The sequence below is a fragment of the Ylistrum balloti genome, unplaced genomic scaffold, assembly GCF_031769215.1.
Source record: "Ylistrum balloti isolate Yb309-2 unplaced genomic scaffold, AGI_CSIRO_Ybal_v1 Utg369754, whole genome shotgun sequence".
Lineage (NCBI taxonomy): Eukaryota > Metazoa > Mollusca > Bivalvia > Pectinida > Pectinidae > Ylistrum > Ylistrum balloti.
In genome coordinates, this window is record NW_026781956.1 from 557,014 (window position 1) to 584,861 (window position 27,848).

The window sequence follows — 27,848 nt, forward strand, 5'->3', positions numbered from 1 at the left end:
ACACACTTCGGGGCCCTTTCTGACGTGTCACTACTCATGTTTAGAGTGTGACACATTACTGGGCCCTTTCTGACGAGTCAGTGCTCATGTTCAGTGTCGGACACATTGTAGGCTCTTTCTGACGTGGCTGCATTAGAAATAGAATACATGGTATCTTAAACTTGAGCCTACTGACGGAATCAAGTTATTGAGCCTTATTGAATAGCGTGGATAGCGGTTCAGTATAAATCATGAATTGTGTAAACATCGATTTTACCTACTGAAAAAATCGGTAAATGGGCGGCAGGCTTAATAAATATTCGTAACCGCTATGAAGACTTAACGCGAAGATAAAAACAGAAAAAAATGATCCAAGAAATACGCTTTGCCTTTCAATGAACTCAATATGATATATTTTCGGTAGGGCCCCAAACCTGTTTCTTATTTTATCGATGAAACAAGATTTACACATTTGGATTAAATACTTTAGAACGAAAATATGTCATTCTGAATGTTTAATACAATCTAGCCAGTTTTTGGGGAGAGTTCAACAATGGCGGAGTTGAAATTCTAAAAAGGGCAATTACGAGTGTCCACGTTAACTTCGATCAAGGATTATAATTCTAAACCGAGGCTAGCCAATCACAATTTTGGTGTCAACTCCAAGTCGACCTCGTATTGCCCGTTTATTCTTCGTTTGCTGTAAAGTTCCAGAAGGTCTTAAATCTAACTAGTTAAATCTAGCATTTTACAGTCTTTACCGATAGCAAACATTATTTTAACGACAAGTTATCCCCTTCTACACGCCCCGACTGAGTAGCGCACGTCGTGTGGTGCTTTTGTTTACCTTGACAACGGAATACACGACTGTGTTCTCAACTCGCCTGATCTAAACAGTAACAATGAACAAACAAGTTACATACCTTTTTTTTATATAGAATCTGTAGAAATACAGTCATCTGTTGACAACAAAATCCTGATGGAAATTCACGTACGGATTTTAGGCTGAAGTCTAGTGTCACCGGTCATACTCGAGTCATTTAGGTCACGGGAATTCCCAGGCTATTTATAAAAAATGCTTACATGTGTAAATATGACATACATGACACAAGAAAGCGATAAGAGAGCCCATTCCCACACTACTCGACAATACGCAGCTCGAAGGTTCTGCCTACCGACCAGGACCAAGACAGAAAATAAAATCTCAGATAGTCAGAACCCTTCAGACTTAGACCGTAAGGCTTTCAATAACAAAGAAGGATGTATATGGAGAAAATGACAAGTTATGTGGTAAAACTGACGCATTTCCAACCAATTATTGAAAATTTTGAAATGTCCGGGAAGTAAATCTTATTTTGAAAAGAGCCTTTTGATGAAAAGTTGGCCAACGATAAACTTTGTTCAAAACGGGTCATGGAGTAAATATGCTTCTCATCTTATTTTTTAAGAACGAATTAGATTTCCAAGATGAATATTTAGACCTACACTGAACGAGCCTACCGAGTATTGCTAAGGCAATGCATGTCCTCCACTGGTCCCCAAAGCTATTACACTGTTAGGAATTATAATGATAATGCTGATTGGTGTCGATTTGGAAAAAAAATATACAATTAGTTAATAATATAATGCAATAGCGAAGTATAGTCATGAAATGAATGAAGTAAATGGTGCAAAGGGTGACCTTGACCCAAGAGGCCCTATACACTTGTTCATAACATTTCAGTGCTTTAAAAGTGTGTGAATCTTTATAAAAAAATCTTTAAGGAGTGAAGCCACTAGAGCTCTGACATTTTTTTTCTAAAAAATCTTGACCCAACAAAACCCTGAAACTTCGACTTGATCAAGATTTCACGGTCTCTGGTTTGATGAAAATCTCTTTTAGTAATGAAGCTACAAAAGTGCCGACATCTTTCTGAAACTAATAATGGTGACTTTGTTCCGGCTGCCCAGTACTTCTTGACAAAACATTAGGGTTAAATTTAGGGCTAGAATTACAAAATATTAGGGCAAATTTAGGGCTAAAATTAGGAATTTTGTAACTAGAATAAGAAGTATGAAAAGATTAAACTGACTTACCTTTGCAAATTTGACAAAATAGAAACTAACATGCAATGCCTTAATTGCAGGAAAGGTGTCTTCCAGGGTTTCACTGTCCCGGCTGCTGTTGGCTGTGACCTTAAGAATCACACCTACGTCACTTAGTCACAACGAATAACAATCAGGGTACAAAGATCCACTGGTCAACTGCCTTTCATTGTCTACCCTGAATTAGAACTACAGACTACAATAAAATACACTTTAAGTATGAATTTAATGAAAACATTTTCAGTAAATTGTAAGAAATATAAAAAAAGAGTAGGAACTGAAGTGAAAAATTTTAGCAAAACTGAAAAAAATTAGGATTTTTTAGGAATTTTAGGGACGCTGGACAGCCTGTTTGTTTAAACAACACTGAAACTCAAACTTTTCAAAGATATTTTGGTGCTTCAAAGTTAATGAGTGTGAAATGTTTGATGAGAAGACCTCAAGGAATGCTGGTTTTTGAGCACTGAAAAATCACAGATACAGGGACAAACTAACAGACATAAGACTACAGTTGACATCAGTTATAACCAAATGTAAAATTATCATTCTGCTAAATTTGACCACACTGCTAAAAAGTTCCTTACAATGTGAGGATTAAAGTCTTCACTTGATGGATGGCTTTGATCTACTTCTCTGAAGATATATGTAACTTGGGTGAAATGATTTTTAAGTTGATAACGCCCTTGGGTGCTCGAAAATTGGCATCATTTATGTGTATATAGTAACAAGGCAAAAGAGAGTAGTCTTGTCGGCATCAGATGTGCAATATAGAGATTCAGACAGGAACTGAGCAGACACCTGGGAATCTCGTTACTCTCGAGTTGCGATACCATTCATTGCAGCAAAAGGATTCACATACTGCCAACTATACAAGAGGCCTACTGGGCCTGTATCTCTCACTTTTCTTTGTTTGGCTAAGATTGCTTCATCTAAATAAACAGAAAAGAGGGTTATGAAATTTTATATCTATTGTGCCCCACCACTAGCGGTCAGCCGTCATTTATACTACAGTCGCCAACCATGCTTCAGACCAATTCGGAACAGTAAACCAAGTCCAAAGGGGGTGGGGCCAGATTCTAAGGCCAATTCTTATATGTTGAGTTTGTTTATCTCAGGTGCCCAGCAATGCTACATATGGGTATGGGGTGGGGATCTCAACTGTTTAAAAGATATAATGAATTACATTATATACAATACTGACCCACTTACCACTTGACCCCACTGGCCATAAATTTCATCAATTCAAAAGAGGATTAGTTGATGATTATAATGTGTAAGTGTTAATAAGATTGTTAAAGATAACATTAGTTTTTAACTATTTGGCCCTTGGAAGCACTGCCCCATAAATTTTATAAATTCAGATCCCTGCTTGTATAAGTCTTAGTGATATTCAATCTCCAATTTGATAAAATTGGTGGGGCAGTTTTGAAAAAAATTATTAGGATTTTAGGATTTATTAGGATATTTAATGGACGCAGGCACACAGTGCCTCTATATCCATATCAATAATAATCATACAATTAAATTATATAGTCACTTCCGATTAGTGAATTGCAACGAGCCAGATGGTTAAATTTCAGTTCGAGATTTTTCCAATGATTGTCCAATTTAATTTCAAAGTCTCTGATTGTTGATGATTGGATTACTTTTCTGGTAGACTGTTCCATAGGTCTATAGTTCTTAGTCCAAATGAGTATTTCCGAATGTCAAGATTACATGATTTGTTTTTCAGTTTCTTTGATTGGCCTCTTGTTTTAGAATTTTCGTCTCGATCAAACATGCCTTTGGTGACTTTTTCATCGTGAAATTTATCCATAATTTTGAAAACGTTTATCATATCTCCCCTCAATCTACGGTATGCCAATGTCGGGAGTCCGAGTTTCTTGAGACGGTCGCTATAGGATAGTTCTTTCAGCCCCGGTATAAGCTTAGTTGCCCGTCTCTGCACGTGCTCTATTGATTCAATATCCTTTATTTTGTATGGGTTCCAGACGCTTGCGGCATATTGTAAGTGTGGGCGGACTAATGCCTTGAACAGTTGTTTAAAAGACACTTCATCTAAGTATACAAAGGACCTTCTAATAAGACCAACAGTATTTGTTTACAGCTTGTTGCATATGCATAGAGAAATTTAGATCTTTATCCACCGTTACGCCAATATCTTTTTCTGAAGTTATGTTTTCCAACGCCACGTTGTCCTCTGCTCCTGCCATATGGTATGTCCATGTTTCTTTCCTTTTTTGTTTTATTGTTAATACTTTACATTTTAGTGGATGGAATTTTAGAAGCCATTTGTTAGACCATTCTTGCAGTTTATCCAAGTCTTGTTGCATTGCCTTCCTGTCCTCATCACTTTTTTATTTCTTTATAAATCTTAGTGTCATCAGCAAATAGGTAGGTGTTCGAAGAAGTATAATCTGGCAGATCATTTATATAGATTACAAATAGAATTGGGCCAAGTACGCTGCCCTGGGGGATCCCACTTAATACCGGGTGGTCTTTGGATGCTTTTCCATTAACTAGTACTCTCTGCTTCCTTTCGTGTAGAAAGTTTTCTACCCAGTTGACGACTTGGTCTGCTATTCCGTAGCTTCTTAATTTTTCAATTAACCTGCGATGTGGTACCTTGTCAAAGGCCTTCATAAAGTCCATATATATAACATCAATTTCCCCACCGTGATTAATATCTACAAATACATTTTTACATAACATTTGTGCAATAATGACTCCATCCTAAAAATTTTAACCTTGGGCCATACATTGAATTTAATTAGAGAGCTAGTTGACAATTAACACTATTTACATAAATTTGCCATTATTCTCTGCTACTTGAAGGTTTATAAATATCACCCCATTTTTTACCTCCCCTGCCCCTTGTAGCAGAGCTGCATATATTTCATAAATAGAGACATTGCAGTATATGCCATAATGCTCACTTGGTTCTTTGGCGTGTGAGCTAAAAAACAGAATATTGTAGAGTTTTGAGTTATTCAGTTTGAATTATTTTTTCCTTATAAAATCATTTGCCCTTTTGTGAGCCACATTTTTAAAAGCATATATGAGGGACCAAGGTGAACCAGTATATGACATTTGAAATTTATCAGTCCTTTCCTTCTCAAGATTGCAGTAACCACCTATCAAAATTCAATATGGCAACCTCTTGGACATTTTATTATCCAGATAAGTCCGAAAAATAAACCCAAATAACTAGGGACCACAGGGAATTCTATGAATGACCCATAGAGTACATTATACTTTAAGAGACATAGCAATGGTAGAATTTCACTGTCCAAATCCAAGATGGCCACCTATCTGCCATTTTGTTACTTTTAAAAGGATGTCCTCATCAGTGCACAAATAAAGGGCAATGTGAACTGGGATGGGCTAGAAAGCTTAACTAAGGACCAAGTACAGTCTTCGTAGGAAATTTGAAAGAATAATTGTTAAAGGACAGACAAATGAACCACATGCACTTAAACAAAAGGTGGTTTGAATAGTTCATGACCATCTGATGATAGTGAGCAAAAAAATAGGAAACAAAAGGTAATCTATTTGTTGAATTTAATGTTTTTCTTTCTGTTTTTTCAAGTATAGTGTCAATAAGTACTGAAAATACAGCAGGCTGCCTGCCTGTGGCTGTACACATGTGGCATGCTGGCACATAATACTGTACCAATCATATATATTGCAGTTTATGAATTACAGTAACATATCACAGAAAATAATTAAACTTGAATCTCAACTGTGAGATTTCATTCATTTTCTGTACTGATTTGATTACCAGCATTAAAATATTGTGTCAAAATCACAGCTGGAGAGATGACTATCCATAGCCTGCCTTGCACACAAATTGAATTCACATGTACATGTATGTTCCTCAGTCACACATCAAGCAGTCAATGTTAATCCATATCACAAGCTACACCAACATAGAATGATATCCATCTGTGAAATACTTTGTTTTTTAGTATCACCAGATACACACCAACACATGCTGAACAAACTTTAGCTTCACATCACCAGCTACACAATGACACAATCCATATCCATCCAGTGAAATACTTTGGTTCCACATCACCAGCTACACACTAACAAGTTCCATATCCATTCTGTGAAACAGTGTGGTTCCACATCACCAGCTCCACACTGACAAGTTCCATATCCATCCAGTGAAATACTTTGGTTCCACATCACCAGCTCCAAACTAACAAGATTCATATCCGTCCTGTGAAATAGTGTGGTTCCACATCACCAGCTACACACTAACAAGATTCATATCCATCCTGTGAAATAGTGTGGTTCCACATCACCAGCTTCACATTGGTTGTGGTCTTGTTTATGTTTGTACTGTCAATTCTAAGTTATATAAGAAGAAATCTGATATCTAAAGTACATGTAGGGCAGTAAATTCCAGCAACATTATCAGTATCTCCAGCCCTCTCTCCGCCTCAGTCTTTAGCATCACCAATACCATCTGCATTAATAGCGAACATGGCCTCTGCCTCTGGTAGACAGGGAGAATCATATATCTTACATATTCTGGTTTCCCCTCTTCCTTTCCTTAGATATAACCTACAAGAAGATATTTCAGATTTATATCATATAGTGTATTAACAAAACTGGTGCTGATCCAATACAAACCCCCATCAACAGGTTCTGTGCTGAAATTTACTTACATTTATAATTCAACAACAGATATGTGGTAGAATGGCATCCCAGAGGCCTAATTAGTTTTAGAAAACACCATGAGAAATGTACATATCTTGCTGATTGCTATGTCAATTATCATTTGCTTTCTGCAACATTTTCATTTTAAGAAAGACAGCTATGTTTACTTTCTTTGTAAAATGATAAACAATTGTCATTTTCAGTTTCTGAGTTAATGACATTTCACCTGACAGCGAGAAATTTATCTAGTAGTGGAAATGGTGGCTATTATGTACCCTCCTGGGTGTTTAAAAGTCAGTTGACATCTATGTAAATGGGATTACCTTGTAGTGGATGCATGGGCTATTATATTCCCTCCTATGGGTTTCTTGGGGTCAGCTGAGAACATGGCTGCACCATCCACCTGGGCTACCACTTGATTTGTTATCACAACTGCCACACCAAACTGAAATAAAAGATTTTGTTTAACTCTTTACACTTGAAAAGAATGATTCACTTCCACCAGAATTCAAACTATCTTTTCATATTCGGCAAAATCTTATTTCATATCATGCATATACCAAAATTTTACATGAAAGAATTATCATTTGTGAAAGGATTGAAGAATTTGTACAACTGCTTTACTGAAAAAGAACTTCACAAGAGATCCTAGTGGGGTCTTGGTGCCCATCATTGATGGATCTTTATTTGTTTTTTAAATGCTAAATCTTTTCTCTTCATTTGCTCTTGATTAAGTTAAATTTGAAAATTCCTCAGAAGAAATGATGATAATAAACTGTCTATCCAAATCAGTCAGACATTTTGTTCCAAATTCAAGAGGCACAACTAGGGACCAAGGGGAACCTACATATGAACTTTGAGAAATATCCACTATGGACATCTCAATAAATTGTGATCGTAAATTTTCAAAGACAAATTCCAAGATGGTCAGCTGTCAGCCCTTTCGCTTTTTTATCAATCCTAAATTCAAAAGGCCACCTCTAGTGACCAAGGGGAACATTCATAGGAAATTTGAAAAAAATCCATCTTATACTTCTTCAGAAATAGAGATAAGAAGAATTGTTTAAAGAATTGACCGCAGAAAGACCACAGATGCAAGACAATTTGAACAGCCTTTTTAACGATGGTGGGTTAATAAATATTAGCATGTCCTCCCCTGCTTACTAAGATTGAAATTTTTATCTTTGCCACATTACCTCATCTGCCAGCCGAAGTAACATCCTCAAGAAACGTGCAAGGTGCATCTGTCTCGCAGACAGCTCTCCTCTCCCTGAATAATCAGTTCTGTACAGTGCTGTAGCACTGTCTACTATCAGTAAAGCATATCTGTATGAAAACAAAACTGTGTTTTAGCAATGTATATGCACTGGTCTGGTTTCAATAGCTTTCTGAGTGTGTTTATAGCTTCACAGATTCACACAGTACAGACAAGATAAACAAAATCTGTTTAAAAAGACTTGAGAATTGGTTTCACATAATATCTTTCAGTCTATACTGATAACTTCCGATTAACAGCTATGGTTATTACAGAACATCCTCCCTATGTAAGCATGTTGACTGCACGTGTTTTAAGCCTGTGTTTCTAGGATGCTTCAAAATGTTCATTTGAGTTTCCTAGTCCTTGTGAGAGTGTAGAACTTCAACCAATATCAAAGTGCTGCCACACTGAAGTATATTGCCAATGGTCTGCAAATGAATGTAACTCATTGACCACTCTGGAGATCAAACAGCTCAAGCATAACACATTTGGTTATAAAAAGATTTAGATTGATGAATTCATCACAAAAATGGTCTAATGGTCAAGATGATTCTCAGTCATGAAGTGAACAGTCGGTGCCAAGCCATGTTGGGAGGCCGATAGCCAAGGAAGAAAGTTCCAACAAAACTGGCTTCCTTAATTCACATGGGTTTGCTGTGACGAAGCATCAGAATTCATAATTCATAATAATATTTGTATATCATCACGTCAATCAGACACTTTTGTTTCCTTATCACCTTTTATAATTATCAAAGGTTTGCTTTAATAAAACATCAAGGAACCAAAGAAGGCCAATACTATAGTCACCCTTACCCCCAGTTACCAGTGTGGGACTAACAAACCACACATTCATTTTGACTACAATGTATGTGTGGCCCAAACAAAATTTCCTACAATAAAGTTAAAATGCTTTCTAGTGTGACCTACCTGGACTCTGACATCATAGCTGCAGCCTGTACAAGAAGTTGTGACTGATGATCGCTGTTATAGGCTCGGGCACAGGCCACATTATCCAACACGTCACTACCAGATAGACCATACCTGTAAACATGTTCCTTATATCTATATACTTTTCTCCTAGAATCTGTTGCACCATGCAAAACTATACCACTTTTGATTTCTAAAGCTATCAACTCACATTTGATTCAATAAATGTTTTCTTTGATGTTAAAATATATATTAAACTTGATATAACAGTGTTTATATACCTTTCTGCGACAGCCAGTAAACGCTCGGGTCTAAATGTTCCCTCTGTATCTACATACAGTGCCTTTCCTTCTCCTCCTCCCATGTCAATGGGTAACTGTGGGCAGAAGCAGATACAGTGTAATATAGATACAAATTACCACATTTAATATCAAATATAACCATAGACATCAAAACTGATCTTCACAGATGCGAAACTTTCAATTGCTGCTGTTAAATCACAAACACATAAAACCAAATTAGTATATAACAAGTGAAAGGGTCAGCTGACCAGAAATTACAATTAAAACTGAACTGGTATTAACATTCTAATATTTTCTACATTTTTTAACAACCTGATCTCTCTGCTTGTTAATAATATAATTTGTTAAAAAAGGGCATGCTGGCAAAACCAATAACTGATCCCTATACCTTAACATACATAATATATTTGACAAATGAAATTTCATATGATCTGGTCAGTGTTATTTACCTGACAGGTAACAGCTAAGGTATGACAAATCTGTGTTTTTCCTGTTCTGAACTCTCCAAATATTTCTGTAATAGAGCCAGTCTCGATCCCACCTGCATTGTAAAATTGTGAAAAATTCATCATATATATACCTCTTCCAAACTAAAACTTTATAAAACTGTAGCTTCAGTCACTACGAAAATGCCTATAAATGCCTTTAACATATTGTGTGAAAAAAAAAACACCAAAAAACAAAACAAATAAATTAAATAAAAAAAAAAAAAAGGAAACTGTTCAAACAAAGGCACGTTTTTTTCAATACAGATAAGGTTTAGAGACCTAAAATAGGGTGTTTTTGTTTGATTAAACTGAAAATTGTTGTAACTAGTTTATCTATTTGTTTTCTTACCCTGTAAGAGTTTATCGAGCTCCTTGGATCCTGTGGTAACTTGAATTATTTCAGATCTTTTCTGGTGGAATTCTGTTGCTGTAGTAAATCCCATGGGAACTAGTTTAGCAGCTTCTGCCTGAAAGTATAGAATAAATAACAAACATAATTGTTTCACTGTTTAATCAAGCAATCGATCCAGATTTTCAAATTCTTACAGAAAAGCACTTTGTTTAAACAAATAGGGTGATGAACATGATCCTTTGCTATGGATGTTAAACCTGTTTTTTGAGTCTTGAACCATAAAGAATTTCTTTGACACATTTCTTTTCTCACCAAGATTTTGTCAGCCTTAGCTTCGCTAATTCCTTTGATAGACAGAAGATTTTTCTTTGGGGTATAAGCCACAGATTCTACAGTAAAAAAGCCAGCATCTTCCATTTTCTTTACATCTGTTGCACTGATGCCATTTGCCTGTGAAAAAATAAAATTAGAACAACATATAGGGAAAGCAACACAACATTATCAGATACTGTAGGTCTGTCTGTTTGGTTCTTTCAACGAGAACAAAAAACCTTTACATTAGAGTCAGAAAGTAGATATAACTTTATAATATATGCCCAATTAAAAAAAATTTCTTCTTTTTTAACTTTAGATCATTGAAGTGTGAAGCACTTTTTGAAAATGTTTGCAAGGCATTTAACCTATCCTACATTTTTACAAATAAAAAAACAGAATTATAGATAATATTTTGTTTGGCAAAATGTATTTAACCTCCAGCCTGCTGAGAGGAAGTGGTCCAAAAGTTTCATCCTCTGCTTCCAACACCTCTGCTGCTTGTCTCCGTTCCTGCATTGCCATCTTGTAAATTACTCTATAATACACTTTCTGAAGTTCCTCACTATCAAGGAATATTCAAGAAAAAAAGACATTTTATTCATCATTTATACAACCAAATCATTATATTACAAACCATGTTGGAGAAAACAAAATTGCCAATTTGAAAAACAAAAACTTCATATACATGTACATTTTAAAATTCTCTTCTTGAACCTCTAAATTTGATGTAACTGCTTTATTGTTACATTAATAAATACAATTGTCAAATGAACATTCCTTGTTGATTTTCTCTAATAACAAATAATACACCATCATACTATCAGAATAGAATTTATACTTTCTTTTTTTCAATTTCTTATTTTCAAGCCTTTTATAAGTTCAGAAAATTATTCAGAATAACTACAGAAATGATATCTTGCCCACCAGTCCCATGGCGGTAACCCTGCCATAACCTTCCCAGCCTCCCATACAGAACAAATTCAACCATATATATCTATACTATAGAGTTATGATCACCTTTACAAATGATGTAACTTTTTAATATGTATTGATCACTCAGTGTTGATTTTGATTTAATTTGCTTACATGAATGATTCGCTTCATCAGCACTTTTCTAAGTGTTTAATGTGAACCAAACTTTTCTGAGGACTGCAAAACCGAAAAGGAAATTTCCTGATGTTTTTTCTATGATAATGTTATCAGATTTTACCAGCCACACACAGTTTGGAACAAACATTCACTTATAAATACATTAGTCTGTATAACATTCCTTCTTATATAAAGTCAATGCAAGAATTAGGAATTGACAAAAGCTTCCTTTGGAATGACCTAGTTTTCTTCAGGAAAGATTCTGGAGTTGGGATCACTGTCTTCAGGTTCATAGAACTTCTGAAGGAAGGATTCCAAAATTTGGAGTAAGCTCAAATATGAAATTTTAAAAAGCTGTCTTTTCAGCTTGCAAAGGTAGCGGGAATTTAGATTTCATTTCTGCTTCTATATCAAACTGTAAGGCTCCAACTGTCTACATTTCATTTAATTTTACAAACCTGCTGAAATCTTAACTCTCAGGAGATTGGCGAACATTTCCAAAATGCGCTCGAAACTGTGGTTTTCAGCAAAAATGAGTTGTAGCTTTGACATTTCATCAAGTTAGAAAAATATTTGATCTATCCAATAATATATAAAAAGATATCCATAAGCATTACATGAATGCTAACTCGTGCACATGTCCATAAAATGTTTTATATATAGGGAGCTCATGGATTTCCGATTATCGATTCCAAGTGATGAAAACATACAATCACAGGGAGTCAGAACCTTTCACATTACCATTACAGTGGCACTCTTTTCTTTGATTGCGATAGATACATTACTTATTACTCTTTCATGTCGAAGTATGAATATATGTGTAGATAATTTTTTCATTATTCCTTCCATTAAGCTAAGGCCCGTCATATGCAGATATGAACAGATGTATAAAATCAGTATATCAACTGTGTAGTCATGGGTACAAGTCCTATATTGGAGAGATAGTTACTGCTCTGTATAATAAATTAGTTAAACTCAAACGCATGGTCATTTCGAAACAGACACACGTGAAAAGGTGTCATATTTATAATACCCTCTACTGCGGTATTGTGCCAAACCTGTTAAAAACAGCAAGGTAAAATTCCTTTGGTTGCCGCATCCCAACAGGTTCAGTAGTCAAACAATTTGGGACATGTTTAGGGCAAGAAGTCTCAAGAAAGCAGGCGTGCGATGTGAAGCGATTTGGGTGATATTGAAGTATTAGTAAATTCAGATCACAGCCAATATTTCAGAACTTACGCAATCAGAGATGACAAGACCTAGGGCCTTCCTTTATCGAGGACGCTGTTAATGCATACAGATAATTAACTAATGATGCCAATTTGATGAATTTCGCAAGGTTTTTTTCGAACAGTACACTTTGAGAACTACATTTCGTAGTATGGTTTGTCGAGTTGTTGTTTTTCCGCAGTCAGAAATCCCGCCAACGTCATCTGAGGGAAAAATACTTATCTCCGTTTTGATTGGTCAATAATATAAAATTAATATCTCCTTTATTTATGCTAGGGGTTCGACGTGCAGTAGACCCAGAAATCATTATTTTTCATTTCTTAAATATTTTTTGAACTACAAAAACACGTGTCTGAAATAATTTATTGCTTTAAGAAGTCATTTTCATTCATCAAAATAAAATGTATTACCTTGCGCTGCATTTATAGAAATAACATGAATGTATTGACATATATTAAAAGGATAAAGAAACGCAGGGTGAACTTTAAACCAGAAATTAAGTATGATATCGGGCTTCATTTAAAACGAAATTTTGTATACTTACAGATAAATTAAAGCTTAAAATTTCCAAAGTCTGTATTTTGCATCTGACAATTGGTTTAGAGGTACTAACGATTAGAATGAATGGACCCATAGGATTTTGAAATTGAAATTGAACTGAGTCAGCAATATCTTGTGTGTCCGCCATTTGCTGTGGTCACGGCCCTTATTCTTCTGGTCATAGAGTTCATGAGAGCGTTAATCCGTCTTATGGGGATGTTGTCCCACTCTTCAATCAGAGCTCTGGTCACCTGCTCTCGAGTAGCAGGGGGTGGCTGGCGCTTTCGAACCTGTCTATCCAACTGGTCCCAAAGATGCTCGATCGGGGACAAATCAGGGCTATATGGCGGCCAATCTAGTGGTTGAATGTTGTTGTTGGCCAGAAAGACTTGGCAAATCCTTGCTACGTGTGGCCTAGCATTATCCTGCTGGAGGGTTAGATTAGGCTGCTGTAAGAAAGGGATAACATGGGATCGGAGGATCTCATCTCTATACTTAGCTGCTGTTAAATTGCCATCAATAACAACCAATTGTGATTTTAACCCGTGTGAGATTCCTCCCCACACCATTATTGAACCGCCACCAAACCTATCCCTCTCTACAACTCAAGCGTCCGTAAAATGTCGGTAGACATGTTGACGGGCCGTCAGATTGATAAAGACAGAATCGAGACTCATCCGTGAAGAAAACTTGTCTCCACTGCCTCAGTGGAAACCGTCGTGGAGCATGTGCAGCGACCCAGGCCATACGACGCTGATGTCGAGCAGGGATAAGGTGTGGACCTACGTAGGGGCGACGTGCTCTTACACCAACTTCTCGTAATCGATTCCTTACAGTTTTTGAACTTATAGGACGCCCATGATTTCCACGAACATTAAGTGCACTCTCAACGGCAGCAAGGCGCCGATTACGCACATGAGAGACGACGATATAGCGATCCTGACATCGTGACGTTACGCGCGGACGTCCTGACCTAGGTCGATCGGCCAATCGCCCAGTTTCCCGAAGACGTCTTACAAGACGTTCTATGGTGGAAACATTAACACCAAAGTGCCTAGCAACCTGATTTTGCAGCTGTCCTTGCATCAGCATCCGAATGGCCTGACCCCTCTGAACTTCTGTGAGTCGTGCCATTCTTAAAACGAATCAAATTCTCAATTAGTTTTAGGGAAGGAGTTGGTCTGTATAAAGACTAACGAAGAGTGACTTGACCAACGCTGCATGAGACCAGAACAACACGGTGCACGAGATTCTTGTTTTTTTTCTTCCTCCATTTACCAGAGCTGCGCACTGTACCATGACTAAATTTTTGATACGTGACAAGGTGTAATATGACCTAATTGCTCAATCCACAAAGTTTCACTTTATTTGGAGAACGCGTTTTCAAAATATCGGTATAAATATTACCCTGCGTTTCTTTATCCTTTCAGTATATTTGGAACATTTTCTTCATGTTGGTACTGTCAATGTTACACTTTGTATAACACTTGGTCATAGATACAAGACAGTCAATGACCCCCCCTTCATCCCTGTTTGGTACTGGCCCACTGCAACGTATACAGCAGACCTGGGATTCCGCACCTTTCTGATGTTCATAAGTTGTACCACAAATCTCCTGCCTGTTTCTCCAATATATGCTGCCTTGCAGTTCTTGAATCCGATATTGTATATGCATTATGCAACATTCTCTCTGGCTGCTTTCTCCTTATGATGGACTAGGATATTTAATAGTCTTGTGAGGTTTCATTGCAGTTGCAATGCCATGAACATTGTATATTCTCTGAATGGTTTCTGTCAGGCTTTTAATGTATGGAATGGCTACTTGTTTTTTTGTTTTCTATACCTTGTTATTTAGTCTCTTAGTCTTTTTGCTTTATCAAATTCATTATTGACTTGCAGGATAGCCCAGTCAGGGTATCTACATGTTTCATTGTTTTATGAATGTGATTATCTCCTGCAAAATGCATTTGCATGGGAGATTGATTTGGGCACTGTTCATCCGTCCATCCGAGGGTTTTTCTGAGCTGTAACTTCAAATCTATTCAACTCAACTTCACAGAACTTGCTGTATATATTATGTTAGTGCCCTAGTTGTGCCTTTTGCTATTGACAACGCTTCATTTTATATATTTTTACCATAGAAACATAGCCCAAAAACGCAAAATTAGTACTTTCCTTTCCAGACTACAACTTTAAAATCATTCAACTCCACAAAACTTTCTCTATATATATTATGTTAGTGCCTTCGTTGTGTGCTTTCTTATTGAGGACATTTTATTATTTATCTTTTTCCCTGTTACCATCAGATTTTTCTATTTCTTGTGACTTCTTGTATTACTCCAAATCTTACAGAGTGTTGCATAAATTTGTTCATGGACAATACCAAGCTCTATTCAAATATCCACACTACTGCAACTGGCTGTTTCAAAACATGCAACAGTAAGAGGTACAAGCCTAACATCCACAGTAACAAAGAAACAGACAAATTGATCAGCACAAGAGGGAGTATTTCACTTTGATTTATGGAATTCACAAACTGCCAGGCCGTGGTAGCTCAAAGGTTTGAGAGTTAGCGTCCAGTGGTTAGTGGAAAATTGATACTGTTGCCATGGAAAATACAAGAGTGTTAGAGTAAACAAAAGGTTTCAAATATATCAATTGGATCTGTCTATAGCAGTGTAATAATAAAGAAAACATTTCAAGTCTTGTTTGATTCATGTTTGAAAATTTTAACGAACAACTTGTCATCTCTAACCAGCCTTTGAACAAATTAGGCCAAATGTCAAATTCATGTTGAACAAGAGTTCTGCAAGGTGGTACATGATACACTAGTTACAGGTTGAATAAGCATTTTTCAAGAGGAAAGGGAAGAAAAGTGATGTTTGATGTCTGATCAACACAAGGCCATTTACAGTGCCAGTTGTGTGATGTTGGATGAAACTGGAGCAAGCCACCGAGTGTCTGTGGTGATAACACTCCAAGATGATCCATGAAAAACACTTAAGTTATTGTTCCATCAACTTCACAAAGATCTTTACTCAATAAATTGCAGGTGAATAACTTTGGTCATCCATGATGTTGGAAGTTCATGTGATGACAGGTGCATATTAAAGATGTTGCACACCACTTTGTTTTGACAAAATTATCAAGAGTAAGTGAAAAAAGACAAAAACAAAAAAGTCATCTTGTTTTACATATCATTTTTTAATACATATAAATATTAATTTCATCAAATTCTTTTGTAATCATTGATTAGTAATATCTGAGTAAGTGGTCAGCACTCTATTTAACAATATCACAAAACATTGGCCATAGTCAATCATGTATACACAGCTCGGCAAATTGATTCATTTCACCATACATGCCAGCTTTCAATGGTTTTAATATGACAAACTACACAGAATAGGTGATTTGAGACCTGAGTGATTCAACAACTGCACACACTTATATGAATAATATTTTTTTAAACACTGTTTCTCAAGATTAAAAAGAGAAGTTATTCACAGACTAGACTCCAAATTTGATTCTACAAGTAGAGAGGATTTACACATGAACTTGTTTATGAAAAGATGTGCTTATGATTAATCACAGTTTACTTAAAGGAACAACACTGACGAGAACATGTACCAGGTATCTGAACAGTCCATTGTTTTATAACAAGAAAAGAGTAAAGGTGATACTGTCATCCATCTTTTTCCTCTTCATTGTGTAAACAGTGATCCGTCACTTCCCCTTTATTGTGTAAACAATGACCCATCACTTCCCCTTTATTGTTTAAACAATGATCCATCACTTCCCCTTTATTGTGTAAACAATGATCCATCACACCCCTTTATTGTGTAAACAATGATCCATCACCTCCCCTTTATTGTGTAAACAATGATCCATCACCTCCCCTTTATTGTGTAAACAATGATCCATCACCTCCTCTTTATTGTGTAAACAATGATCCATCACACCCCTTTTGTTGTGTATTTATTAGTTCACCTCATTGCAATTCATCAGTAAAATATAGTATAGTCTAAATTTTGTATATACCAACATAATTTTCCTATATGGTTTATATATAAATTTAATCATCTGAAATTTTCTAGTTTCCACAGACCAATATTTCCACACCTATGATTACAATGATGAAGTTAAAAGCAAATTACATTGCCTAATGATTTAGTGATTTTTTTCCAATTCTGCTTTTAAATCTTTCGGTTTAGTACAGTGTAGAAACTATCGTGGATAACAGAGACAAATTTAATGCAACGATATACTAGATTTATTCAGCACTAAAATGCGAAGTATACCAGGTAGTTATTAAATTTGTCTTTAAATTAAATGAATAAAACACAGTTAAAACAGAATACACATATTTACAATCTTCCTAACAAAACATTATCAGTTAAAAAAAATTGTACCTTTTCTATCTTAAACGGTTTTCCAATTTTTAGAGGTTTCTATCTTAACATATCATCAAATTTTTAAAATAATCCAGAAGTATCGGATATTATTGGGAGTTTTCCAATTTAGTAAGAGTATGAACAGGTGTTTAAGGACAGCACTAGACAGGTTTTCAACAGTTTTGTGACATTCTGTTTTAAGTGACGTGCTAGCAGTAAGAGACCACTACTACTACCAGGTACATATGCATGGCTAACCCTCCACTATAATCAACTCATTCTTTAGGTGAGATGGAGTCTCATGTTTTTGTGCCCTGTTTCACAAGAGATGATTGAGTCCCCTCTCCTTTTTTTCCTTGGTCCTCTAAAGTAGTCTGTGTCCCCCTTTTTATGCCCTGGTCCTAGGGAGTAGATTGAGTCCCCCTTTTTCTATTCTGGTCCTCCACTGTGGATTGAGTCTCCTTTTATTGCCTTGGTCCACCAGCAAAGACTGATCCTCCAGGAACATGACAGTCAAAATTTAGTGACAACGACTCACTCTCACAAAGTTGTCATGCACAGATTCACACACAGTATTAAGTCACTAAGTGATTGGTCCATCATCCAAACATACTGAATAAAGAACTTGCATAGGCCATGGGCTTGACATTTGGATGTGGCTGGAAAACAAACAGAATTATATAACATACTGGTAAATTAGAAAAACTTTATAAAAATTGTTTAAAAAATTCTGATTGTGATTGTTTTGATGGTTTCCAAACTTACCACTGCGTTGAAGGATGTAAATTTGGGCGTCAAGTCATCACCTCTGATGTTAATGAATGCACCTTTATTGCCCATAGTATCACTGAAAATGAAAGGAAGAACTACTGGTGTGTCTCGGACAACATAATGAACACAACAGACAACTGATTGTACACTTGTTTACCAGATGTCAATATTTAAGCCTAGCTCTGGTATATGATATAATTTCCTCATCAGAATAAAATACATGTAAAAACAAATCTTGCAGATTTTACACAAAATAGGAAGGGAGATAAGCCCAAGAAACTCATAAAAGTTGAAAGTTGAGATATAGGTCAGTAACCTCGCTAATATAGGAAACGCATGATTTCCTCAGGAATAGATACAAAAGTCTTCAAGCCACCCCCTTTAGACCTTAACCATCATCCCCAAACACGGATTCCAAAGGAGGATGTAAAAAAAATATAAATATGATAAATAAATTACAATTTCCTCTAGTCATCCAATACAGTTTATTTCTGTGTTACTGTGGACTACTTACCAGTAATTTGGGGCGGAGAACACAGTTATACACTTGCCATCGTGAGCCACCTCATATCCCTCCTGTTTAACTTCATGACTTCTCACAATGTAATCAAGTTTATTGCGTTGTAGGAAGGCCTTAGTAATGTCAGGACCAAACATTGTGCCAACACCTCGTTTACTTTCACTGCGACCGCAGACTGATTGTGGATCTGACCACAAAAGTTCACACATCGCACCTACAACATCACAGTGACATGTAAAACATTTTCTTTAGTTTATGTCAATAGCACAGAAGTTCTTATAAAACAACCAGCAGAAGAAGTGTGATATTTCATTGTCTGCACTGTGACCTTCCACAGATAAATTATCAGTGTGAAGCATACTAGCACTGATGTATATAGCATACAAGATGGTAAAGAATCAAACAACATTTTCAGTTGTACTATAATGCTATGTACACTAAAGAAGAAAATTGTGTGATGCATTGGGACAACAGACCCCTACACATCTATGACCAACATCACACAACTCTTCTACTGGTTGTATCATAAAATTTTCCATTCTAATGCCACCATTTCCATGTATTACACTTACCATAACTATATACCAAGGGATATAAATAATGGTCCGTAACCACTTACATCAGCATTATACAATAACAAAGGGCCATAACTATATACAGAGGCATATAAATGATGGTCCCTAACCATTTATGTCAGTATTATACAAAAAATAAAGGGCCATAACTCTATACAGAGGCATATAAATGATGGTCCATAGCCATTAACATCAGTATTATACAATATAATAAAGGGCTATAACTCTATACAGAGGGATATAAATGATGGTTCCTAACTATTAACATCAGTATTTTACAATAACAAAGGGCCATAACTCTCTACTGAGGGATATAGATGATAGTCTCCAACGATTTAATTTTGTATTCAGCAACGCTGTATTAGACAGTAACATAAGGCCATAACTCTACACAGAAAAATATATTTACAATATATATATATGAGAGTCCCCAACCTCTTAGTTTAGTGCACATTAATAACAAACTTCATACAGTGAGATATTTATAATGATAATACATAGATCCATATGTAAAGATTCTACATCATTATATACAACAATAACATACCGCTTTCTGGTGGTTGTCGATTTCTCTGCAGCTGCCTGATTTCATCTAACGTTATGCTGTCATCTTTGAACAATCCCCCATGCATTACCTATCACAAAGAATGTGTATCTCACAGTATAGTCACGTATACCACATGTATGATAAGAACAAATATTTAAAATTCTAGCTCCCATATTCAGGAGCATTATTATTGTGTGTAAAAACACTGTAAAGAGGAAAAAGTCATTTGTAACACACATGATGATACTCTATCATAATAAAATAATTAAAGTGGTGGAATTAAACTAATATTCAGTAGTTATTACAAGAATTTACTATAATTTGTTGTTGATAGTGACACAGGGACATGTAAACTTACCAGAATTTTGTTGTTGATACAGTGACACAGCGGTAGCCAGTTAAAGACTTCAGTGAACAAGTCTGCCATTTGGGCAGTGTATGTTGAAAGTGTTAAGGAAATGTTCTTACACTAACAGATTTACAATATAATCAGGTCTTGATGACTTTAAAAACAACTTCAACATCCAGTAAATGTCTTCTTTTGATTTTCTTAAGGAATATTTTACTTTTCAACTATTTAAAAAGGTATATCTATTGCTGAACTTGACCCCTGGGCAAGGTGGAAAAATATTTTAACTCAACTGCCATATCAGAGACACATACTTTACAAATGAAGATAAAGTTATGGCATTGCAAAAGTCAAATTTGAAACTAGACAATATGAAAAACTACAGTCCTCCATCAACACACCACCTCACCAATGTGAACTCATATACCTAGTATGAAGTTCAAAAGACTTGTGGTGAAAGGAGATACAGTCTGGACAAATATTTTCTTTGATGTAGGTCAAAGGTCAAAATATAGGTCAGAGTGACCAGAGGTGACCTGCTTTTGACACACAACACACAGCCTTATCAAGGTGAACCAATACACTGAATATCACCATATTAGCCCATTCTGGCATTGTTCTTCATCATCAGTGGTCAGTCTCTCCATTTGTACAATTCTGTATAAAATTGTGAGATTCTGCCACAAAGACAGGAATCACTTACTGACTGACTTAGAGACCTGCTATATACAAAGGATATTTTGATTTTACCTCTCCTTCAAAGCCATACATTTGGTTCATAGTGTAGCTCTCATGGTTGCCTAGGAAACGAGAAACAATTTATATATAATATATAAACACTGTAGAGAAATCCTATGTATGAACGGTAATTTTGATCTTAAATTTCTCAAAATTTCATTGTTAAATCAAATGAATCCATCCAAAATGACAAGATTGAGTCATGAAAACAATACATAGCAATTGGTATTGGAAAGTTACAAAACATTACACAACAGACACTCATGAGGATAGAGCTTTTCAATATAAATTTAAGATTTACATTTAAAACTCGAGAATGGTTTAGACAGGCTCCAGAGTTATATAATCTTGAATTGACCACCGACAAAAGCTGAAGCCATATTTACACTCATCGATAGTCTCCCTCTGTTGGAAGTACACTGATTCATTGCTTACATACAAACAAGATAAAACAAGGTTTTTTTACTATGTTTGTTCCATTCTTATCATTCCTACTTACCTCTGGCCATGAAGAAGTGGTTTGGGTAAAGCAGTTTAAAACTAAACAACAGAAGAATACATTCTACTGAAAAGGAACCTCGATCCACAAAATCGCCATTGAAAAGCTGGAAACAATATTAAGGAATATTTATGAAGAATCAAGGATTTGTAAATAATGACTTCCTTACTTGGGTAGATAATCTATCAACAAAATCTGATAAACAGCTATAAGATCTACGATCTATATCAATGTCTATATATATCCACTACGTCATCCTACTGTATTGTAGTTTTTGCATTTTTTTTTTAATTGAATCGGGGATTCTAGTATCAAAGCAGGACCATAAACTAACCCTTTCAAACAACACTTATCTAAAAGACAAAAGAAATTGCTTTGTAGAATTTCAATCTGACTTGACACAAACATCTGATGTCTATCATGGCTTCAGCCAAAGGATACATATGGATTTTTCTCAGAAGGAAGTCCATTCAATTCAAATATGTTAAGTAGATCATAATACTGTCCATGTATATCACCACATATTGTGAACTTCTCCCCCTGAAAAACAGAGAAACTATTTTATTCTCATAATCATCAAAGTTAAGAGTGGACTTACATTTTAATATCAATTGCTCTCACTACATTTTTTAACACTTTAATATGTGTAATGATATATTAAAATACATGCATGAATCCAGGACATACTGTGATACAAAAAAGGCTGAAAATCAATTAAAACTTTCAGGGAAGAATTTGATAATCAAGACAGTTTTTACCTGAAACCATCACTTCAGTCTATCTATTATAATAAAAACGTGTTTTATTCCACAGCTGAGGCTCTGCCTTGTATGTTCTGGACATTGGTTTACTTAATACATGTACTTACTGCTGGTACTGTGATGTCAACTAATGCAGGCTGGTTCATAAACAATTTCTTACACTCCAGGATAATCTGAAAATATGACAAAGTGATGACTGATGTAAAGTAAAACTAAAAGTCTTGTTGCTTCCTAGACTTATTTATGTACACACAGGTATATAATGTGTCATGGTAATCAGGACAAAACGATTTTTTAATGGTAACAAGAACCCAAAACCCTTACATCAGGGACATTACAGGCAGTGAAGAGGTACACCAGAAAAAGATCCATGCCAACAATTTTGAACTACACAGTACATGTCTCTTCTTACAACTTACCCCCTATACTTTAATACTGTTATTGAGATTTTTTTTTTCAATTTTCACAATCATTTAACATTATCAAAGTGAAAACAAAATGTTGTTTCATTCTTTAATGGGCATGGCTTATCAAATGATCTATTATCAGCAAATCAGCCATACAATCAAACTGTGGTATACCTGGTATGCATGTTTTCTATGTAAACTTTTCTGATCTTTGAATGTTGCCATGAGTTCTTTGACAAATTGCTCTGTAACTGTTCCATTCTGAAAGTTTGGTCCAGTATAGTCATCATCAATACCTGATAGAAAACAAATCAGATTGGTAAGTCTTTGTTTAAACAGTGCAATAAATATATAGGTATACCCGTGAACAATGGTCACTGTTGTATCACTTTAATGTATTTTCTGGATTATCAGCTGCACCTTTTTTCCTTGAGGGTCGGGCATGCGGTTTATGATATGAATGGTTTTGTGTGACTTACAAGAAATAATATGGGACTACAGGAATTTGGTCAGTATGCAATAGCCTCCGTTAATATTTAACAATACAGATACAGATGGAGAGATTGTTAAGTAAACTGTGGGTAACATAAGGCCTTATATTTATGCATAAACAATCTATGAAGGCGCCCATGCCAAATGAGTTTGATATTTGCTATTTCACTTTTTTGAAATAAATCAATAAAATAAAGGATTATCTGTGTATAATTCATTTGCAAACTTAATTAAAAATTTCACTGGCCATCTTGATAAATTGCTCTCCATGGTCATCAAACATATCAACAAACTTTGGTTAATGTAATGTTACCACTTCTTAAGAAAGAGTGTGGCTTATATTCCAGTGCGACTGATATGTGGACCAAATACCCAAAAATGGTAAAAATTGACTCTGTGGCTTATATACATGTGCAGCTTAAAACCCAGAAAATATGATACTATGATTAGTTTGTATGGTGAATACAAACCGTACATATTATATCTTTTTTACAATTACCTCTTGTAAATTCCAACACTAGAATCACAAATGTGATTCACACAGTGTGCAGACGTATTAAAGATGGTTAAGTCTAAGCAAGGACATTTAAGATGTGATAATGGCCTGAGAAAAATACTATTTTTAATGAACAGACATCTTCCAAGTACCTTTAATAAATACACTGAAATCTTTCCTTCAATTTTACTAAGGTTAATAAACCAATTCGTCCTTTTGTTTGATTAGAGTCTGTTTGAAATAACACCAGGCTTGTTTAAAATTTTCACATAAAAAACAAAACTCAGATGCAATGCTTTGTTACTTATCCTCTTGTCTGTGAATGGTTTTCAAGGGTGCATTTTAGCAAAGAGAATGAACAAGTTAAAAATTGTGTATCTTTTCCTTATTGCATCATCAACACACACACAACAAACAAAACAGTAATAAAAGAAATGGTTATCTAGTATTTATCCATCTTACTCATTGCAGCCAGGTCAATCTGCTCTGCCACAGATTTGCTATCCTCAACTGATATGGCCTTCTGAAAAGCCATCATGCGTACTATCTTCTGACATTCGTTGAACTTTGCCCTTGCATCTTTGTTGTTTGGACGAACCTTTACTACCTATCAAAACAAGGAAATCCTCTTTCATACAGATCTATTCAGGATTGTCATATTATTATAAATCACTGTCCATATAGTGTTGACAACTACCGGTAATCAAAATTATCAAATAATATAGACAGGTTCAGGCAGTTCAGAAAAAGTAAACTACACATATACCTGTGTAAAGCAATTAAAAAAAAAATGGGGACAACAGATCATGGTTTTCTGTAGCTGGTAGCGAAAAGCAAGAACACCCACAGATCAACAAAGGCTTTGTTGGGTTTCTAACTATTTACTCTGTGCTGAACAAGCCCATGTCCTGAGGATACAAATGTAAGAATATCGCTGTGTGATTTTTACATTTCTGGATTTTGATATTTTCTGGAAAATATAAAAGTGTCATCAGACTGACAGACAGACATCATGATACTATAAGGCAAAGGTACATGCACCACAAAGCTCTGACAAAAACTTACGGTCTCTAGATCTCTGAGTGCTAGCTTGTATTTTCCCAGGGACATGTTGGCAGATGCTCGTCGGTAATAGGCCTACAACATGAACAATACAATAAGTGACTGAGAAATGATATAAACAAAATAAGAAACTTCGTTTATTCTCTATATTTACAAAGTTTACATGTAAAAGACAATGACAAAATGTAATGTCACTATATCAATTGCATACCTTAATATAGGACCTGTCAAGCTGCAGGGCACGGCCAGCATCATTTAAAGCATAACCAAAGCACTCTGTTCGTAGGTAGGCAAAGCTCCTATTGCAGAAGTATGTAGCTACCTCTGGGTTCAGTTCTATTGCTTGTGTGTAGAATGTAATTGCTTGATTATAATCTTCATCTGAATAACAAAAAAAAAAAACAACATCAAATTAGACATCAGTAAGACAGAACAGAAAAATACTCATTAATTAGAGCAACATGCCCTCCATCTTTATCGGGAAGGATCACTTTACAGATTAACTTTAACATTTATGTGAATCTAAAATGTTGGACTTAATGTTACACTGGGCACTGAATGATAAAAGGTTAAAGTTCTGCAAAATAAATTCACCAGTCATTAATCACTATGATTCTTCTGTAATACCCAGAAATCACTCCAAACAGAGTGAACAAAGAAAGAATGAGAGCTAAATCCTTAATGGGTAAATTATCTGTCAAAATACATGGGAAAAGTGTACTATAAACTTTTGATAACAACTCTTTATATTAAAACCATTTCAGGGAGGCTTCAGTCCAGGTTTTAGATTTATTTACTTTGGAACATTTTTATAGACATCTGATAGTATGTTAGTGATGAACCTAAATTAGAGAACTTTTAGACAGTATCATTTTTATTGCTTATTTGATAATCAGTAATGATGCTCAATTTAGCTACAGTGTAATATTTTATAGATATTTAGTACCCATAGTAAATGATGAGAATCAATTTAGCTACAGTGTAATATCTTTATAGATATATAATACCCTAGCTAGTGATAAGCCTCAATTTACTACAGTGATATTTTTAGATATTCAATACCCTAGTAAGTGATAAGCCTAAATTTAGCTACATTGCTTCGTTTTTATAGATATCTAATGTTAGTTGGTGATAAGCTCAGATTAAGCTACTTTATAAGTAATGTTAGGGATGATCTGTCTATTATTACAAGTCAATTTATTATTGAAAAACCATATAAAATTAAACATGGGATCCAAGCATGACCTTGGTGCCTGCATTGTTTTGTCTTTATTTGTTCTTAAAAAGTTGGATCTTTCTCCTTTTTCTCTCTTCTCTTTCCTCTTTTAAAGCTCTAAATCATTTAAATTCTAAATTGCTGACAATAATAGTGATGATAATCTATAACTGTCCCATCAAATATGATCTCCTGTTAGCCATTTTTTTTTATCAATCACACAAATTAAAAGAGCATAATTGCATATCAAGTTTTCGTTCTTTTCTTTTTAGCAGAACATAAGTGCAACACATAATGCCTGCATGTATATGACATTAATACCACTGTTTAATTTTTTTCAATACAGGTGATCTGGCTTGATTCTTACATATTATTGACAACTTGTAAACCATAGGTTTGCAATAATAGGCAAATTTTGCAGTTATTTGTTTTGGTGAATTCCAAGCTATCACAGTTCTAGTTGTTTCCAAATGTACATGGTTTTTGTAAACCAGACACAGGCAATTTTATCCGAGTATGAACAAATGTGACAAATAGCATTGTCACCTTTATATTTAGGGCACGCATAGTAGAACTCGGTTCACTTCAACTTCAAATACAACTAAGACACCTGGATACATCGTATTCTGTATGTTTAGAATTATCATAAGTACATGTAGATAAAGTACAAACAGATAAATAAGTTCATGGGAAAGGACAAAGCCAATAAAAACAGAGTGTCATAAACACATCTGCACTCTTGAGAGTCAAAGCTCTGTCTGCTTACACAAAGGAACACTACTCACGAAGTCAACTTTCATACTAGTGGCCTCTTGACTTACACACTCTAAAACCCATTACAAAACACAATACAAGTCCACTCGTCAGACATTCGACCCACAAACTACGACTCGTCACACAGGTATACGGACCAGTTGTACAGGTTACATGGTTAAAAAATGGATCACCAACCTGGACAACTGCACAATACGAACACTACAATAAATATCAGCATTTACTCACGCATGCATTCATCATTCAGACAACATAATCATAAGTTCGTGACAGTATTATTAATTAAAGCTAGCGTTTTGACTGTTTCGCATAATTACTATATCTTGTTATTCACTATCAATGAGTGGTCAGAAGTCTTCGTTTATTTTCCTCACTTGACCGGAGTTTTGACTTCCATTGTTTCGATCGACGTGTGAGTCGATATAACACCAAGATAATTCGTCAATCGGACAGGCGAGTTATTAGTGTATTATCGTATACGTATACAGATTTTGGGTTCGATATTAATTGCAAAAAGTAATAACTATGACAGAAATAATTAGAGTATTTCCGGTCAAGTGGTTATGAAATGAAAGTATCGTTATCGTTACTTGATCCGGATGTTACTCAACGATATTTCGATAAGCACATGACCAGAGTCAGAAATTAAAATGAAGATTATGTCATCAAGTGTACTTTTAAAAAACTCGTTAGCCTTTTCCTTAAGTTTTTCTGCCTCTTTCACTTTATCTTCTGCATCTTCAGTAACTGTAACAATAAGCTCAGGTGAAGACTCCTCTTTGATGATCTTCCCGTCACCATCTGCGTTCGGCATGTCTGAGTCCGCCATTGCTACATAGTTACCCAAGAGAGTTGCAATCAAGGGAGATAATCAATGAATGCGCTAATTCATGAATTGGCGGGAATGTATATTACATTTGATTATATTACTTAATTAAATCTTATATTTACCTAAAGTTTCATTGATATACTGGGCGATGAATAATATAACAGCTCAAAAGTTCACGTTGATTGATT

The 27,848-nt window shown here is 35.3% G+C and overlaps 2 protein-coding genes across 2 annotated transcripts; both read right to left on the reverse strand.

Annotated features, from left to right (window-relative positions):
* Positions 1 to 6,062: 6,062 nt before the first annotated feature.
* LOC132543389 (DNA repair protein RAD51 homolog 1) lies at positions 6,063 to 12,824 on the reverse strand. The gene is made up of 10 exons (XM_060206882.1): positions 12,703 to 12,824; positions 10,810 to 10,936; positions 10,372 to 10,509; positions 10,057 to 10,174; positions 9,669 to 9,760; positions 9,199 to 9,293; positions 8,918 to 9,031; positions 7,929 to 8,058; positions 7,056 to 7,177; positions 6,063 to 6,636 (listed from the first exon to the last, which is right to left on the reverse strand). Exons 2-10 carry the CDS (start codon positions 10,894 to 10,896, stop codon positions 6,513 to 6,515), a joined length of 1,020 nt encoding a protein of 339 aa, XP_060062865.1. The 5' UTR covers positions 10,897 to 10,936; positions 12,703 to 12,824; the 3' UTR covers positions 6,063 to 6,512.
* Positions 12,825 to 16,470: 3,646 nt separating this feature from the next.
* Positions 16,471 to 27,660, reverse strand: LOC132543387 (serine/threonine-protein phosphatase 5-like). The gene is made up of 14 exons (XM_060206879.1): positions 27,507 to 27,660; positions 25,053 to 25,222; positions 24,845 to 24,916; positions 24,242 to 24,386; positions 22,966 to 23,087; positions 22,492 to 22,557; positions 22,065 to 22,163; positions 21,624 to 21,729; positions 21,126 to 21,186; positions 20,396 to 20,477; positions 20,038 to 20,125; positions 18,910 to 19,129; positions 18,390 to 18,471; positions 16,471 to 18,283 (listed from the first exon to the last, which is right to left on the reverse strand). Exons 1-14 carry the CDS (start codon positions 27,658 to 27,660, stop codon positions 18,224 to 18,226), a joined length of 1,527 nt encoding a protein of 508 aa, XP_060062862.1. The 3' UTR covers positions 16,471 to 18,223.
* Between the last annotated feature and the right edge of the window lie 188 nt (positions 27,661 to 27,848).